Source organism: Oryctolagus cuniculus, chromosome 5, assembly GCF_964237555.1.
Source record: "Oryctolagus cuniculus chromosome 5, mOryCun1.1, whole genome shotgun sequence".
NCBI classification, from domain to species: domain Eukaryota; kingdom Metazoa; phylum Chordata; class Mammalia; order Lagomorpha; family Leporidae; genus Oryctolagus; species Oryctolagus cuniculus.
The window spans coordinates 9,116,179-9,129,969 of record NC_091436.1 but is presented as its reverse complement, the minus strand read 5'-3'; the positions used below and the strand labels follow the sequence as shown (position 1 = coordinate 9,129,969).

The following is a 13,791-nucleotide window of genomic DNA, read 5'->3' as shown; positions in this document are numbered from 1 at the left end:
TGTGCGTTCCCTCACCCCCACTACCCAGCCTGTTCTGCTCCCCCCGCGGCGGGGCCGCCGTCCGGGCCTGCCTGCTCTGCACTTGATACCCTGCTCCTCTTGGCTCTTGCACACCTACCCCCCCTGGACCCTGCCCACGGGCCCTCGCCACATCCCCGTCTCTCCCAAAAATGAAACGGAGCACACGCAAGCGACTTCCAGCTCCCTCCAGCCACCATTTTTCCATCCCCTGCTCAGAGTTGTGACTTCTGCTCGTGCTGACACGGCAGCCCGTCCACCGGTGATCTGCCTGTGGGCGCATCCGCTGGCTCTCCCACCTCCGTCCTCCCAGCTGCTCGTTCCGCAGCCTCAGTGCTGTGGCTTGCAGACACGGTGCTATCCTTGTGTCTGTCCCCGCTTCTCTGGCCGGAGCTCTTGTGTTGGTGAGATCGGTGTCTCCCATCAGGCTGTGTGTGTGCGTGGGAGACTCTGAGAGCAGGGACTGTGTGGGCCTCTGCTCGCCACGGTCTCTCTCCAGCGTCCAGCTCAGTGCCTGGCTCGTGCCAAGTCCTCAGGAAAAATCACTTCTCGGCCTCTTGGCTAAGATCAAGTGTAGGGATACAGGACACACTTGAAGGTCTTTCTATTAACATGTGCCCTGTGTAAAAATTATGGCACGGTGAATTGTGCTGCCTGTACTTACAGGAGCAGTAGAATGAAGTTAGAGACTCCTAACCCTCGGTAACCTCACTTGAGGGACTCGGCCAGGGGCCGGTGTTGTGGCTCTGCGGGCTAAACTGCTACCTGCAATGCTGGCATCCCATATGAATGCTGGTTTGAGTCCTGGATGCTCCACTTCTGATCCAGCTCCCTGCCAATGCACCTGGGAAAGCAGTGGGAGACGGTCGGAGTGCTTGGGCCCCAGTACCTCTGTGGGAGACCTGGAAGGAGTTCCAGGCTCCTGGCTTCAGCCTGGCCCAGGCCTGGCCATCATGGCCATTTTGGGGAGTGAACCAGCAGATGGGAGATCTCTCTGTCTCTGTGACTCTGGCTTTCAAATGAGTAACTAGAAGGACTTGACCCACTGGGTAATCTGTGTAGTGGGGATGACAGGGTTAGCCTGGTCTCCCCGCAGAGGTGTGTAACTCAGTGCCCCTGTGCAAATGGTAGTGCAGCCACCATTGGTTCATCTTCCCATGGACCGTGTGCGACGCCCAGGGCTTCTCATACAGTAGTGTAGGCAATCACATAACAACTCAGACTCGCCTTATGTCCTTGCTTATGGCTAGTGTTTGTAAGAGAATCCTTGATCTGCATTGATCATGGGAATATTTATTTTTTAAGATTTATTTTACTTATTTGAAAGAGTTACAGAGAGAGGTAGAGACAAAGAGAGAGAGAGAGGTCTTCCCTCCGCTGGTTCACTCCCCAGATGGCTGCAATGGCCAGAGCTGCACCAATCCGAAGCCAGGAGCCAGGAGCTTCCTCCAGGTCTCCCATGTGGGTGCAGGGGCCCAAGGAGTTGGGCCATCTTTCACTGCTTTCCCAGGCCATAGCAGAGAGCCGGATTGGAAGTGGAGCAGCCAGGTCTCAAACCAGCGCCCGTATAGGATGCCAGCACTGCAGGCGGCTGCTTTACCTACCCACTGTGCCACAGCGCCAGCCCCCCCCCCCTTTTTTTTTCCTAAGATTTATTTTATTTGGAAGAGTTACAGGGAGAGGTAGAGAGGGAGAGAGAGGTCTTCCATTCGCTGGTTCACTCCCCAGACGGCTGCAATGGCCGAAGCTGGGCTGACCTTAGTCCTAGAGAGAAGGCCTTTGAGGGGACCTCACTGGAGGTCTACGCGCTTACCAAGCCCCTTCTCCATGGATCGCCTGAGACTCGGGGTGGGGGGGGGCGGCGTCCGTGTGGCTCCCACTTCAGTGTGTTTCCCCTTGTTCCCGGGAGCTCAGGTCCTTGGTTCTGCATGCCTCCATAGCCTTGGGTGCTAGTTTCACCCCCTTCCCCTGTCACACTGCTAAAAATTTTGCTCAGCTTCTGCTTCTCCAGGCAGTGTCTCTTAGGCTTCTTGGTCTTCCAGCCTGAGCTGCTTAGATGTGAACGACGCTCAGACTCAGGCTTGCCTCGTGTGCTGCGCTCCACCCCGGGCATCCTGGCTGTTGGTGGCTCCACAGTGTCTTGAGCCTGGCTGTTTAGTTCGGCTTTCTAACTGTCCTTGGCAGGAAAGCTGGGGTAGTACAGTGTGTCCCGCACAGCCGGCTGTGATCCCCTGGCGATGAGAACCTTTTAGCTCCTCCACGTGTCCCCGTGGTTCTTGTCCCAAGCAGCCTGCGTGTTTCCCCCACCTCCCCTACCCACTCCCTTCCATGGCCACTTTCTGCACCTGACTTGTTCATGCTGTCTCTCCATCCCAAGTACTTCTGAGCATGTAAAAATCTAAAATGTCTGCGTTTTTACAAATGTACATTTTTTCAGAGCCAGCGGCTGGGTGTGGAGAAGCTGTTTGTATTCCTGGCATTGTTAACTCAGGTTCTGATCCCTTCGATGAGTGGTCGGTTTGGTTTGGTTTCTCTCTGTCTCTCTGGTGGTTCTGCCTCTCTGCTCTTAGTTTCTTCCTGGGATGCTGCTTAGCTTGGAGGAACCAGTTAGGAATTGGGCGTGAATACTGGTCAGGCTTCTCTGTTTCGGTAAAGTCAGATCCCAAGTCCAGCCTCTGTTCTCACCTCCGGCTCCATCACCTCCCCCACTCTAGGTTTTCTCTGCTGACCCATCTTCCAGTTCCCAGTCCTCCTCTCAGGAACGTCTGATCCTACATTAAATTAATTTGTGGAGTCACCTTACCTTGTAGGCTTACTTTTCACTTGATTCTGTTTTTCTGGATTTAAGTCCCTAAGGAAGTTCTCCATGTCCTCATCTGTTTCCTTGACCTTGTTAATCACAGTTACGAGACTGTCACATGCAAATAGCGGCAGTTTTTCAAGCAAATTGAGTAGTGGTAAGGCAGTTAACCCTCCAGGCACAAGCATGCTGTACTGCTCATCTGTGTCGTCTAAGCTTGGATTGCCCTAACTTATGGTGGTAGCATTGTGTTTTATTTTGTGCGCCCACACAAATTTAGAGACAATTTACTGTGACCATTGACTGCACACTTTAGCATACCTCCTCCCATCTGCCCCTCACCCTAACCGAGGAGGCTGACAGCTTGGGGAGTAGCAGAGCCGGCGCTGGAGTTGGGTGTATCTGAGCCCCAGGCACAGCCACTTCGCCCACACCATGCTGATGCTACCTCACTGTTCCATCTGCCCTCCCGAGAGCTATCTTTGCAGAATGGCACGGGAGATAGTCCACTGCATCCCAAGATATCCGTGTAAGAATGAGATCGTGTGATTTTTATTGCTATGCAGAGGCCATGCCTGGGCAACACAGGCCCGTCTGAGAATTCTGTATCTTCTCAGGGCAGAACACGTGGCCACTGACTTTGGCAAAGTACAAGCTGGTGCATGATTAACTTCACATGAGGCAGGGTGTGTGTTGTGTGTGAATTCTGATTTATTTGATATCTTGGAACCAGAACTGCAAAAAACAGTTGACAGTGAAATAATGTATTGTATCTGTCGTTCTTGATTTCAGGAGAGTTTAAGTAGCATTAATAGCACATGTACCGAGCTGGGTAATTTTGACAACGCCAATGTCACAGGAGAAATAGAATTTGCCATTCGGTATTGCTCCAACACCCACTCTTTAGAAATATACATCAAGGCCTGTAAGAACCTTGCCTACGGAGATGAAAAGAAGAAAAAGTGCAATCCGTAAGTGTTCTACGTTTTAACAGACGGTAGACGTGTTCATTCTAAAATGTATGTGGAAACATGAAAGTCCGCGGAAAACCAAGCCATCGTGCAGTGATTCAGGCCACTCTGCAGGTGTGGGGCAGACAGGCGGCCAGGGCGGGGTCAGGAGCCTGGATGAACTCCGGAGTTTCCACTGGAGCGCTCAAGGCCCAGCACCAGGCCGCTCTGGCAGACTGGGCGGCTTGCCGACAGCAGGCACTTATGTCTCCTGGCTCTGGGGGCGGGGAGGTGCGAGGCCGAGGTGCCAGCCAGTTTGGGGGGTGCTCAGAGCTGGCTGTCTTCTTGTGTCTGCACATGCTTGAGGGAGGCAACTCAGCACCTGGGCCTCTTTTATGTTAGAAAAATATATAGAGAGAGAAGTGGAGGAAGGAGGAAGAGGAGAGAGGAAGAGATTAAAATGAGTTCTTTAGGCCGGCGCCACGGCTCACTAGGCTAATCCTCCGCCTAGCGGCGCCGGCACACCGGGTTCTAGTCCCAGTCGGGGCGCCGGATGCTGTCCCGGTTGCCCCTCTTCCAGGCCAGCCCTCTGCTGTGGCCAGGGAGTGCAGTGGAGGATGGCCCAGGTGCTTGGGCCCTGCACCCCATGGGAGACCAGGAAAAGCACCTGGCTCCTGCCATCGGATCAGCGCGGTGCGCCGGCCGCAGCGCGCCGGCCGCGGCGGCCATTGGAGGGTGAACCAACGGCAAAGGAAGACCTTTCTCTCTATCTCTCTCTCTCACTGTCCACTCTGCCTGTCAAAAAAAAAAAAAAAAAAAAAAAATGAGTTCTTTAACCTGTCCCTTAACACGCCCTCAAAGGGGCCGGCACTGTGGAGGAGTAGGTAAAGCTGCCACCTATAGTGCTGGCATCCCTTGGGGTGCTGGTTCAATTCCCAGCTGCTCTATTTCTGGTCCAGCTCTCTGCTGTGGCCTGGAAAAGCAGTAGAAGATGGCCCAAGTGCTTGGGCCCCTGCACCTGTGTGGGAGACCTGGAAGAAGCTCCTGGCTTTGGATCTGCCCAGCTCTGGCTGTTGCAGCCATCTGGGGAGTGAACCAGTGGGTGGACGATATCTCTCTCTCTCTCTCTTTTTCTCTGTGCCTCTGCCTCTCTGTAACTCTTTCCTTCAAATAAATAAATAAATCTTTTAAAAAAATGCTCTAAAAGGAAAAACATCAGTCTCTGGCTGCTGGCTTCAGCCTGGCCCAGATACAGTTGTTGCAGGCATTTGGGAAATGAACCAGAAGATGAAAGATCTTTTTCTCTCTTAACTTCTCTCTTCTGCTCTCCTGTTTAAATGAAAAAATTAAAAATAAATCAGGGGGGCATTTTCAAAATGCACGCATGGTTTTTTATACTATGTATTTGCCTTGAACTTTTTGAGGTACCCTCAAAAAGGGAATATCACATATTTGTGTCCCAATTTGTATCCCAATACATTTAGCAATTTAGATGAAATAAACACATCTCTTAAAAGATACGTGGGCCATCTTCTTCTGCTTTCCCAGGCACATTAGCAGGGAGCTGGATTGGAAATGGAGCAGCTGGGACTCGAACCCATGAGTTTGTGGGATGCTGGCCCTGCAGGCAGCAGCTTAACTCGCTATACCACATTGCTGACCCCTGAATTTTTTTCTTAAAAAGGTTTACTTATTTATTATGTGAAAGGTAGAATAACTGAGAGAGGGAGAAGGAGAGAGGTCAGCCTTCCACCCACTGGTTCACTCCCCAGATGGCCGCAAGCCAGGAGCCTGGAACTCCACCTGGGTTCCCTATGTGGGTGGCAGAGGCCTAAATACTTGGGCCACCCTCCACTGCTTTCCCAGGTGCATTAGCAGGGAGCCGGATCGGAAGTGGAGCAGCCGGGACTCAAACCAGCGCTTGGATGGGATGAGCATTCTAAGTGGTGGCTTTTCAGGTTAGGGAGGCTTGAACTGTAGCAAAAACGAAGACAAGTGTCCATCAAGAGGAGAAGTGGATTATGGGATATTCACACCATGGAGACCTGAGGGGATGTGAGTGAGTGAGCTGCGGCTGCACACAACAGCGCAGACAGACCCCCGACCTCGCACTGCGTGAGCACAGCGCATCTCAGCAGAATGAGCACAGAGCGCGTCGGCTTATGCGAGAGCTTGAGACAGACGGCGGGGCACGGTCCACTGTTTGGGGAGACACGTTGCGTGGTGAAATGGGGACGATAACGGTGAAGCTGAGTTTGGCGACCACCTGGGCAGGAGCAGGCCTGGGAGGGGAGGTCACTGCCAATGTCATCTCCCAAGCCAGGGGACAGGTGCGTGGGCCAGGATTTTATTGTCACGCTTCGTGCTGTCTCTCAAATATTTTTTAAGAGTTAGTGGAAGAATGCATTTAAAAGCTCGTTTTGGTACAAAAGACCTTCTAAATCTGTGCACAGTTTTTCCATAATAGGCATTTTGTAGGAACTTCTGGATAACCACTTGTAGATGCCAGGAGTTGGGTGTGAGAAGGTAGGGAGAGCGTCCCACCTTCAGGAATATTCTAGAAGATTATGGAGCCAACATCGGGCCCAAGACTGTGAATCAGAAGCTGCACACGTGGCACTAACGGTGCTGGTGTCAGTCACGGTGGCCCAGCAGGAAGCCGAGGAAGGGCGGTGCTGGGTGTGGGTTCTCGTCCTCCTGACGCCGGTTGCCCCCTGCCAGGCTCTCACTTTGTCCTTTCTGCCCTTGGCTACCAGGTATGTGAAGACCTACCTGCTGCCCGACAGATCCTCCCAGGGGAAACGCAAGACTGGGGTCCAGAAGAACACGCTGCACCCCACCTTCCAGGAGACCTTGAAGGTACTTGCTGGACACAGGCTCACGTGCCGAGCGCGCTCCATGCCAGGCTGGGCATGGGGGTCAGTCTGGCAGGTGGTTCTTCCCCGCTCGCGAGTCAGTTCTCCATAAGCACGGCACCTGTGCGTTTCTCCGTGGCTCTGTCAATCGTTGGCAGAACACAGGCCTCGGCCTTTGTCCGGGAAAAGTGCAGCGTCCGCCACACTTGGGAATGGTTTCTGATTAATGATTTCTGAGAAAACGGTGCGGAGGCAGCGGGCTGCCTCTCGGTGTCGGGTTAACAGCAGGGCACAGGGTGAGTTCGAGAATCAGCCCGTCTTGTCAGAGTTTCATGACTGTTGGAGGAGCGTTTTCCTGTGGGCCTGCTGAAAATCCGAGTCACTGTCCCTGACAAACGTGGGTTTCTTCTTTTATGAAAAAAAAAAAAACAAAAACACAGTGTCTTTTCTGGGGCAGAAAGCCACGTGCGTGGGAACCGTTTGGGTCTCCAGCTTCCTGGACGCTGTTGCAGCAAAGCGTCCCAGACGAGTGCCGTCAGGGCCTGCAGGGCCCCGGGTGCAGCTGGGAAAAGCGCACGGCTCCCTGCGGCAGGTGCACTTTGTGGTGAAAACCTGGGGAAGTGACCCAAAGTCGCAGGTTACCCACGCTGAACCTGCGACGGCTGCTGGGGCTCGGGGGCTGTCGGCGGGGAGAAGCCAGTGTCTGCAAATGGGTTGGGGCTGGACGTGGCGGGTAGGGGATCATCGTAGGACTTGGAGGTGCAAACACCCGTTCAAGAATGGAAACCGGCCCTTGGATCTTTTCTGCCCGCAGCTTGTTACTGGTTAACCTCGCCCATCTCTCACCTCTGCCCTCTGTCTCAGAACTCTCCTCTTATCATTGCTAAGAAACAGGACTTAAGGTTTAGGACAGAGAGGGGGCCTCACGCTCTGATTTCGGTGGGGAGCCGGAGCTGGCTGTGTGTTTTGGGAGCTGGTGGGGGCAGCCCTGCTGGGAGGGGCGCTGGCCTGGGGACGGACACGAGTCGGGCAGGGCAGGCAGCCGTCTCTCCTGCTTGCTTCCTCGGCAAGGAGGGCCCTTTGTTAATTGCCGACCTGGGGCCATTGGGTGGCTGGCACAGAGCCCTGTGTCCACTCAGTACTAACAGCCACAGTGTCTGGGCTGCAGCGCTGAGGGTGCCGTGCACACCCTGCGGGAGGCACTAGGACCTCAGTCCCCACCAGGGGAAGCTGACACTCAGTACTCAGAGGCACAGCGCAAAGCCCGGATGCACTGGCAGCCCTTCTCAAAGTTAATCTCGTGGGAGTTCCCTGTGGATTGTGTAAAAGCCAAATTCTGCCCCAGCAGACGTGGGCGGGGCCCAAGACGCGGCCCCTCCAAGGAGCTTTGGGCACTGAGAGCTTTGCTCACTTGCTGCTGAGAGAAGTTTGAAAAACCGAGGGGGCTTCCAAAAGTTCACGGAATGGAGGGGAAAGATAGGTTTATTAGGGTGCAGGTTTTTTTTTTTTTTTTAAATCTATACATGTGAGGGGCCTCCAAAGACTCATAGAAAATGTGTGTTATGAAAAATGCAGGCACGGATTTCAAAATTTCTTTGCAGAAACTTATCTTCCAGTTCTGCTTTGCTCCGAGGTCTTCGAAGTGGCCTCACGTATTCTGACATCTAAAATCTGTCACTGTCAGTTTAATTATGGTATTCTGTGTATAAATAGGGATTCATGAAATGCGCTCACCGTAAGGGCTGACTGTTTCTTAGATATTTAATTGTACAGTGTGAGTCTCAAATCCCTGAATGTTTTTGTGGTTTCATTCACATCGTGAGCAGTCTGCAGTCGTGGGAAGCGTTCCAGATAGGTTTCGAGGAATCAGTGTCTCTGTTTGGAACTCAGGATAGCCCGGCAGGGCCACCTCATCCTTACTAGGCATGGGCGTGAGCTGGGCGAGCTGCGAGGACGCAACAGCCTCACGGGGTCTAGTGTTGCTTTTCCTTTTTTTTTTTCCCCTTAGGATTTTTATTTGCTTATTTCAAAGTCAGGGTTACGGGGGCCAGCGCTGTGGCTCACTAGGTTAATCCTCCGCCTGTGGTGCAGGCATCCCACATGGGCACCGGGTTCTAGTCCTGGCTGCTCCTCTTCCAATCCAGCTCTCTGCTGTGGCCCGGGAGGGCAGTGGAGGATGGCCCAAGTGCTTGGGCCCTGCACCCACATGGGAAACCGGGAGGAGGCACCTGGCTCCTGGCTTCGGATCGGTGCAGTGCCAGCCGTTTGCAGCCATCTGGGGAGTGAACCAGCGGAAGGAAGACCTTTCTCTCTGTCTCTGTCTGTAACTCTTCCCGTCAAATAAATAAATAAAAAAGAAATATAAAAAAAGTCAGAGTTATAGACAGAAGGGGAGAGACAGAGATCTTCATCTGCTGGTTCACTCCCAAGCAGAAGTCCTGAGCCAGGAGCTTCCTCTGAGTCTCCCATGGGTGGCAGGGGCCTGAGGACTTGGGCCATCTGCTGCTGCTTTCCCAGGCACGTCAGCAGGGGGCTGGATCAGAAGTGGAGCAGTCGGGACAGGAAGTGGTGCACCCATATGGGATGCCGGTGCTGCAGGCGGCAGCTTTACCAGCTATGCCACCCCTCTGGCCCCTGCAGTATTATTTCAGATGCTTCTTGGTTGGGCCTCCAGGAGGCTTCCACAGCCTGGGGCATCCCTGGAGTCCGAGTGGGTGGGGTGGGAGGTGAGGATCTGGAAGCCCAACCCCCAGAGCGCCCTGGGAAGCATTGTCACTGGGGTCAGGGATGACAGAGGCTGGGGCGCCCCATGAGAAGGCTGGCCAGGGACGGCTCCCGCTGCTCGTCTCTCTTGGGCAAACACGCGGGGTCAGTGCTCATGTCTTGCGTGTAGAAAGTGGAAGTCCTGTTTCAGGATTCTAGGGCAGCCCTGGCCGATCCAAGTTCAGGTGCAGGTCTGGCAGAGCTTGTGGCTTGACTTCCGGGAGCCTTGGGCTGGATGAGCTCTCTCACCTTTGTCTCGTTCTTAGAAAAGCAGAAGGGGGGTCGAGGGAGGGAGGGGGCTCTCTGGCTGCCAGGGCCATCTCAGTCTGTTCCCAGGCAGAGCACCAGGGGCCCGGGAGCTCTTAGGTAGAGAAAGATGCCCCCCGCGCCTGGTCCAAGCAGCTTCACTTCCCTACCACCACTACCCCGGGACGCTGGCAGCAGCCAGGGGTGGGGGCTCAGCTTGTGGGGGGCCCTGGAGCCCTGCTGACCACCCCGACTTTGCCCCTGCAGTACCAGGTGGACCCTGCCCAGCTAGCGACGCGGCGGCTGCAGGTCTCCGTGTGGCACCTGGGCACGCTGGCCCGGAGGGCGTTTCTCGGAGAAGTGGTCATTCCGCTGGCCACGTGGGACTTCGAGGACGGTGCAGCGCAGTCTTCCCACTGGTACCCGCTCCGGGCCAAGGTGACGTTTGGGACAGAGCTCTCTCCTCATCAGCAGAACTCCACTGCGGTCAGCTCAGACAGGGCCAGGGACACCTCTGTCTCCAGCCCCTGGCACAGGCCTGGCACCAGACAGGTGTTGCCCAGAGCAGAGGGCACCAGGCCAGGAGGCTCCCCTCCCAGTGCTGGCCTGGGCGGTGCTCACTCACGGGCTGCCCGGAGCTCCCACGGAGGGGCCGGGGACCGGCGCTGTTCGGGGAGCTGAGGGTGGAAGCTGTGTCATCTCACCTGGCACCCAAGGGCCAAGGAGGGCTGCCCTGAAACGGAGCTGGGTGGTCAGGGAGCGTTTACCACCAGAGGAGCCCGGAAGGTGTGTGGGGCAGTGAGTGGCCGGGAATCCTGCCTCTGAGTTCTGCCTCTTGTCCCCAGGCAGAAAAACCTGAAGATGTCTGTCCTCAGAATAATGGAGAACTTGCAGTCCGGGCCAAACTGGTCCTGCCTGCAGGGCCCAGAGCGCCCCAGGGGGCTCCAGACGGTAGGTGACCCTCATTCCTGGACATTCCCGTGTCAAAGGCCCCAGAGCCTGGGCTGAGGCGGGTAGAATGTTCTCCTACACTGGCGCCCCACTGCTCACCCATCCCGCATACCCCAGTGACTGCGAGACCCACGGAGCCCTGAGCCCACTGCCTGGGGGCGGAAAGCAGGCAAGGCCACCTCTCTGTGGTCCCCCAGCTTCCTCCCAGGGCAGACTGGCTGGCCTCTGGTAAGATGGCACTCCTAGGGGTTTGACAGTCAACACTGGCTTCCTTCCAGGGACAGATCAGATGTCACTCAACGGCCAGCTCTGTCTGGTGGTGCTGGGAGCCAGGCATCTACCCGTGCGGTCAGACGGCACCCTGAACGCCTTTGTCAAAGGGTGAGTATTAGGTGCACTCGAACGTTCGCTGCCACGTGGGCACACACTTGGCCTAGAACCTGCAAAGACCACAAAGCGGGAGCCATCTCAAACTTGCTTAGCTTCCCCGTGAAAACCAAACACAATGTACGTGAAAGACCTTGACCGCCAAGACTGAGGCCAGGTTCAGACTGGGCAGCCCTAATCCAAAATCCAAAAACCCAGCGCTCTGAGCGCTGACCAGTGAAGCCACATGTGAATTCCACACTTGACCTCGGGGGTGGGTGGCAGTCAGAACACACGTGTGCTAAATACCACGTCCAAAATGGTCTTCAGCTTACGTGTGTGTGGAACAGGCACCAAGTATGCGCCCACACTTGGGTCCCGTCCCCAGGGAGACGGATGGCTCCCGTTGCATTCTTAGTCACACTACAGAGTGCTGTCTCTCCACAGCACAGCAACCACCACTGGTTCTACAGTGTGCGGCTAAATCCCCGACCACTGCTGCATGGAGCGGTGATGGCTGACTGCGTGCAGACAGAGCCAAGAGTCTGTCCTGAGCCTGCAGCCTGCTAGGAGGCCCTGGGCAAGTGACTCGGGCTTTCTGAGCTCACTCCCAGGATCAGGGTTGCAATGTGGCAGCATGCATCAAGTGCTGGGCCCTGGGTATAGGGACAGCACGATGGAGGCCCACCAAGATGACGAGGGCACATGGCCGCAGAATTCCAACTCAGCCTCCAGGCTGCCTGCAGAGGGCTGCAGAGTTCAGCTCTGAGAAACCTGACACGTCCTAGTGAGAGCGCACGGCCAGGTCCAGTCTGCACAGACATGTCACAGCCAGGTCCAGTCTGCATGGACACGTCCTAGTGAGAGCACGGCCAGGTCCAGTCTGCATGGACACGTCCTAGTGAGAGCACACGGCCAGGTCCAGTCTGCATAGACACGTCATGGCCAGGTCCAGTCTGCATGGACACATCACGGCCAGGTCCAGTCTGCACGGACACATCATGGCCAGGTCCAGTCTGCATGGACACGTCCTAGTGAGAGCACAGCCAGGTCCAGTCTGCATGGACACGTCCTAGTGAGAGCACACGGCCAGGTCCAGTCTGCATAGACACATCACAGCCAGGTCCCGTCTGCATGGACATGTCATGGCCAGGTCCAGTCTGCATGGACACATCATGGCCAGGTCCAGTCTGCATGGACATGTCCTAGTGAGAACACAGCCAGGTCCAGTCTGCATGGACACGTCCTAGTGAGAGCACACGGCCAGGTCCAGTCTGCATAGACACGTCATGGCCAGGTCCCGTCTGCATGGACATGTCATGGCCAGGTCCAGTCTGCACGGACACATCATGGCCAGGTCCAGTCTGCACGGACACATCATGGCCAGGTCCAGTCTGCATGGACATGTCCTAGTGAGAACACAGCCAGGACCAGTCTGCACAGACACGTCACACCAGGTCCAGTCTGCACGGACACGTCCTAGTGAGAGCACACGGCCAGGTCCAGTCTGCACGGACACGTCACAGCGAGGTCCAGTCTGCATGGACACGTCACAGCCAGGTCCAGTCTGCACGGACACGTCCTAGTGAGAGCATACGGCCAGGTCCAGTCTGCACGGACACGTCACAGCGAGGTCCAGTCTGCATGGACACGTCACAGCCAGGTCCAGTCTGCATGGACACGTCCTAGTGAGAGCACACGGCCAGGTCCAGTCTGCACGGACACATCATGGCCAGGTCCAGTCTGCATGGACATGTCCTAGTGAGAACACAGCCAGGACCAGTCTGCACAGACACGTCACACCAGGTCCAGTCTGCACGGACACGTCCTAGTGAGAGCACACGGCCAGGTCCAGTCTGCATGGACACGTCACGGCCAGGTCCAGTTTGCACGGACACGTCACAGCCAGGTCCAGTCTGCATGGACACGTCCTAGTGAGAGCACATGGCCAGGTCCCGTCTGCATGGACATGTCACTGCCAGGTCCAGTCTGCACGGACACGGCACCTTTCCTAGGGCTTTCGGCCTGCACTGGGGCCCACGTGCCGGGGGAGGGCTGGGGGCAGGGCAGTGACGAGTCTCCGTCTCTCCTTAGCTGCCTCACTCTGCCGGGCCGGCAGAGACTGAGGCTGAAGTCCCCGGTCCTGAGGCAGCAGGCCTGTCCCCAGTGGAAGCACTCCTTTGTGTTCAGGGGCGTGACTGCGTCCCAGCTGAGGCAGTCAAGCTTGGAGCTGACCGTCTGGGACCACGGCGTCTTTGGCATGAGTGACCGCTTGCTGGGAGGAGCCAAGCTTGGTCCAAGTAAGTCCATGAAGACACCTGTTGGGTCCAAGCAGCGTAGCTTACCCTTAGTGGCTGGGGAGAAGGGCTTCCACCAGCAGCCGACTCGAACAGGCTCTCGAAGTGCCCAAGTCGCGTTCTGCCCCAGCTGAGCGCTAATGCAGCCAACTATTCTGACAATTTAAATCAGATTTAGATCTGCTAAGGAGGCACAAGTAACGGGCCTCAAAAATGGGCTCGGGACAGTGTTTGTTTTTGTTTCTGGTGTCAAACTTTGTAAAAGGATTATTTTCTTAAAGGCAAATATCTTCTTAACCCAAATGGTGACTCAGAAGTACTTCCTTAGCAACACCTCTGGGTGCTGCCCACTGGGGGCCTGGCCCCTGTGACAGCCCCAAACACCTGCACAGCATCTCCACACACCCCCAGGACCATGTCTCAAAGCTCACCCCTTTCAGGGAGTAAACCTGGCCCAGGCATGTACCCACTGCCCCATGCGCCCGCCCACTGGCCTTGGTGAACACCAGTCCTGAGCCAGTGCCCTGGCCCAGGCACACACCCAC

The 13,791-nt window shown here is 55.7% G+C and overlaps 1 protein-coding gene across 14 annotated transcripts in view; it reads left to right on the top strand.

The window, feature by feature from the left end:
• The window catches only part of SYTL3 (synaptotagmin like 3), an 88,834-nt gene that overhangs the window by 73,329 nt on the left and 1,714 nt on the right, over window positions 1-13,791 (top strand). For 13 of the 14 annotated variants that reach the window (XM_070073321.1, XM_070073318.1, XM_070073323.1 and 10 more), the window contains 6 exons: window positions 3,611-3,789; window positions 6,525-6,627; window positions 9,900-10,070; window positions 10,478-10,583; window positions 10,862-10,964; window positions 13,044-13,249. In XM_070073321.1, the coding sequence (XP_069929422.1) occupies window positions 3,611-3,789; window positions 6,525-6,627; window positions 9,900-10,070; window positions 10,478-10,583; window positions 10,862-10,964; window positions 13,044-13,249 (868 nt within the window). The remainder of the gene's footprint in view (window positions 1-3,610; window positions 3,790-6,524; window positions 6,628-9,899; window positions 10,071-10,477; window positions 10,584-10,861; window positions 10,965-13,043; window positions 13,250-13,791) is intronic. The other variant, XM_051855205.2, reaches the window with a different exon arrangement.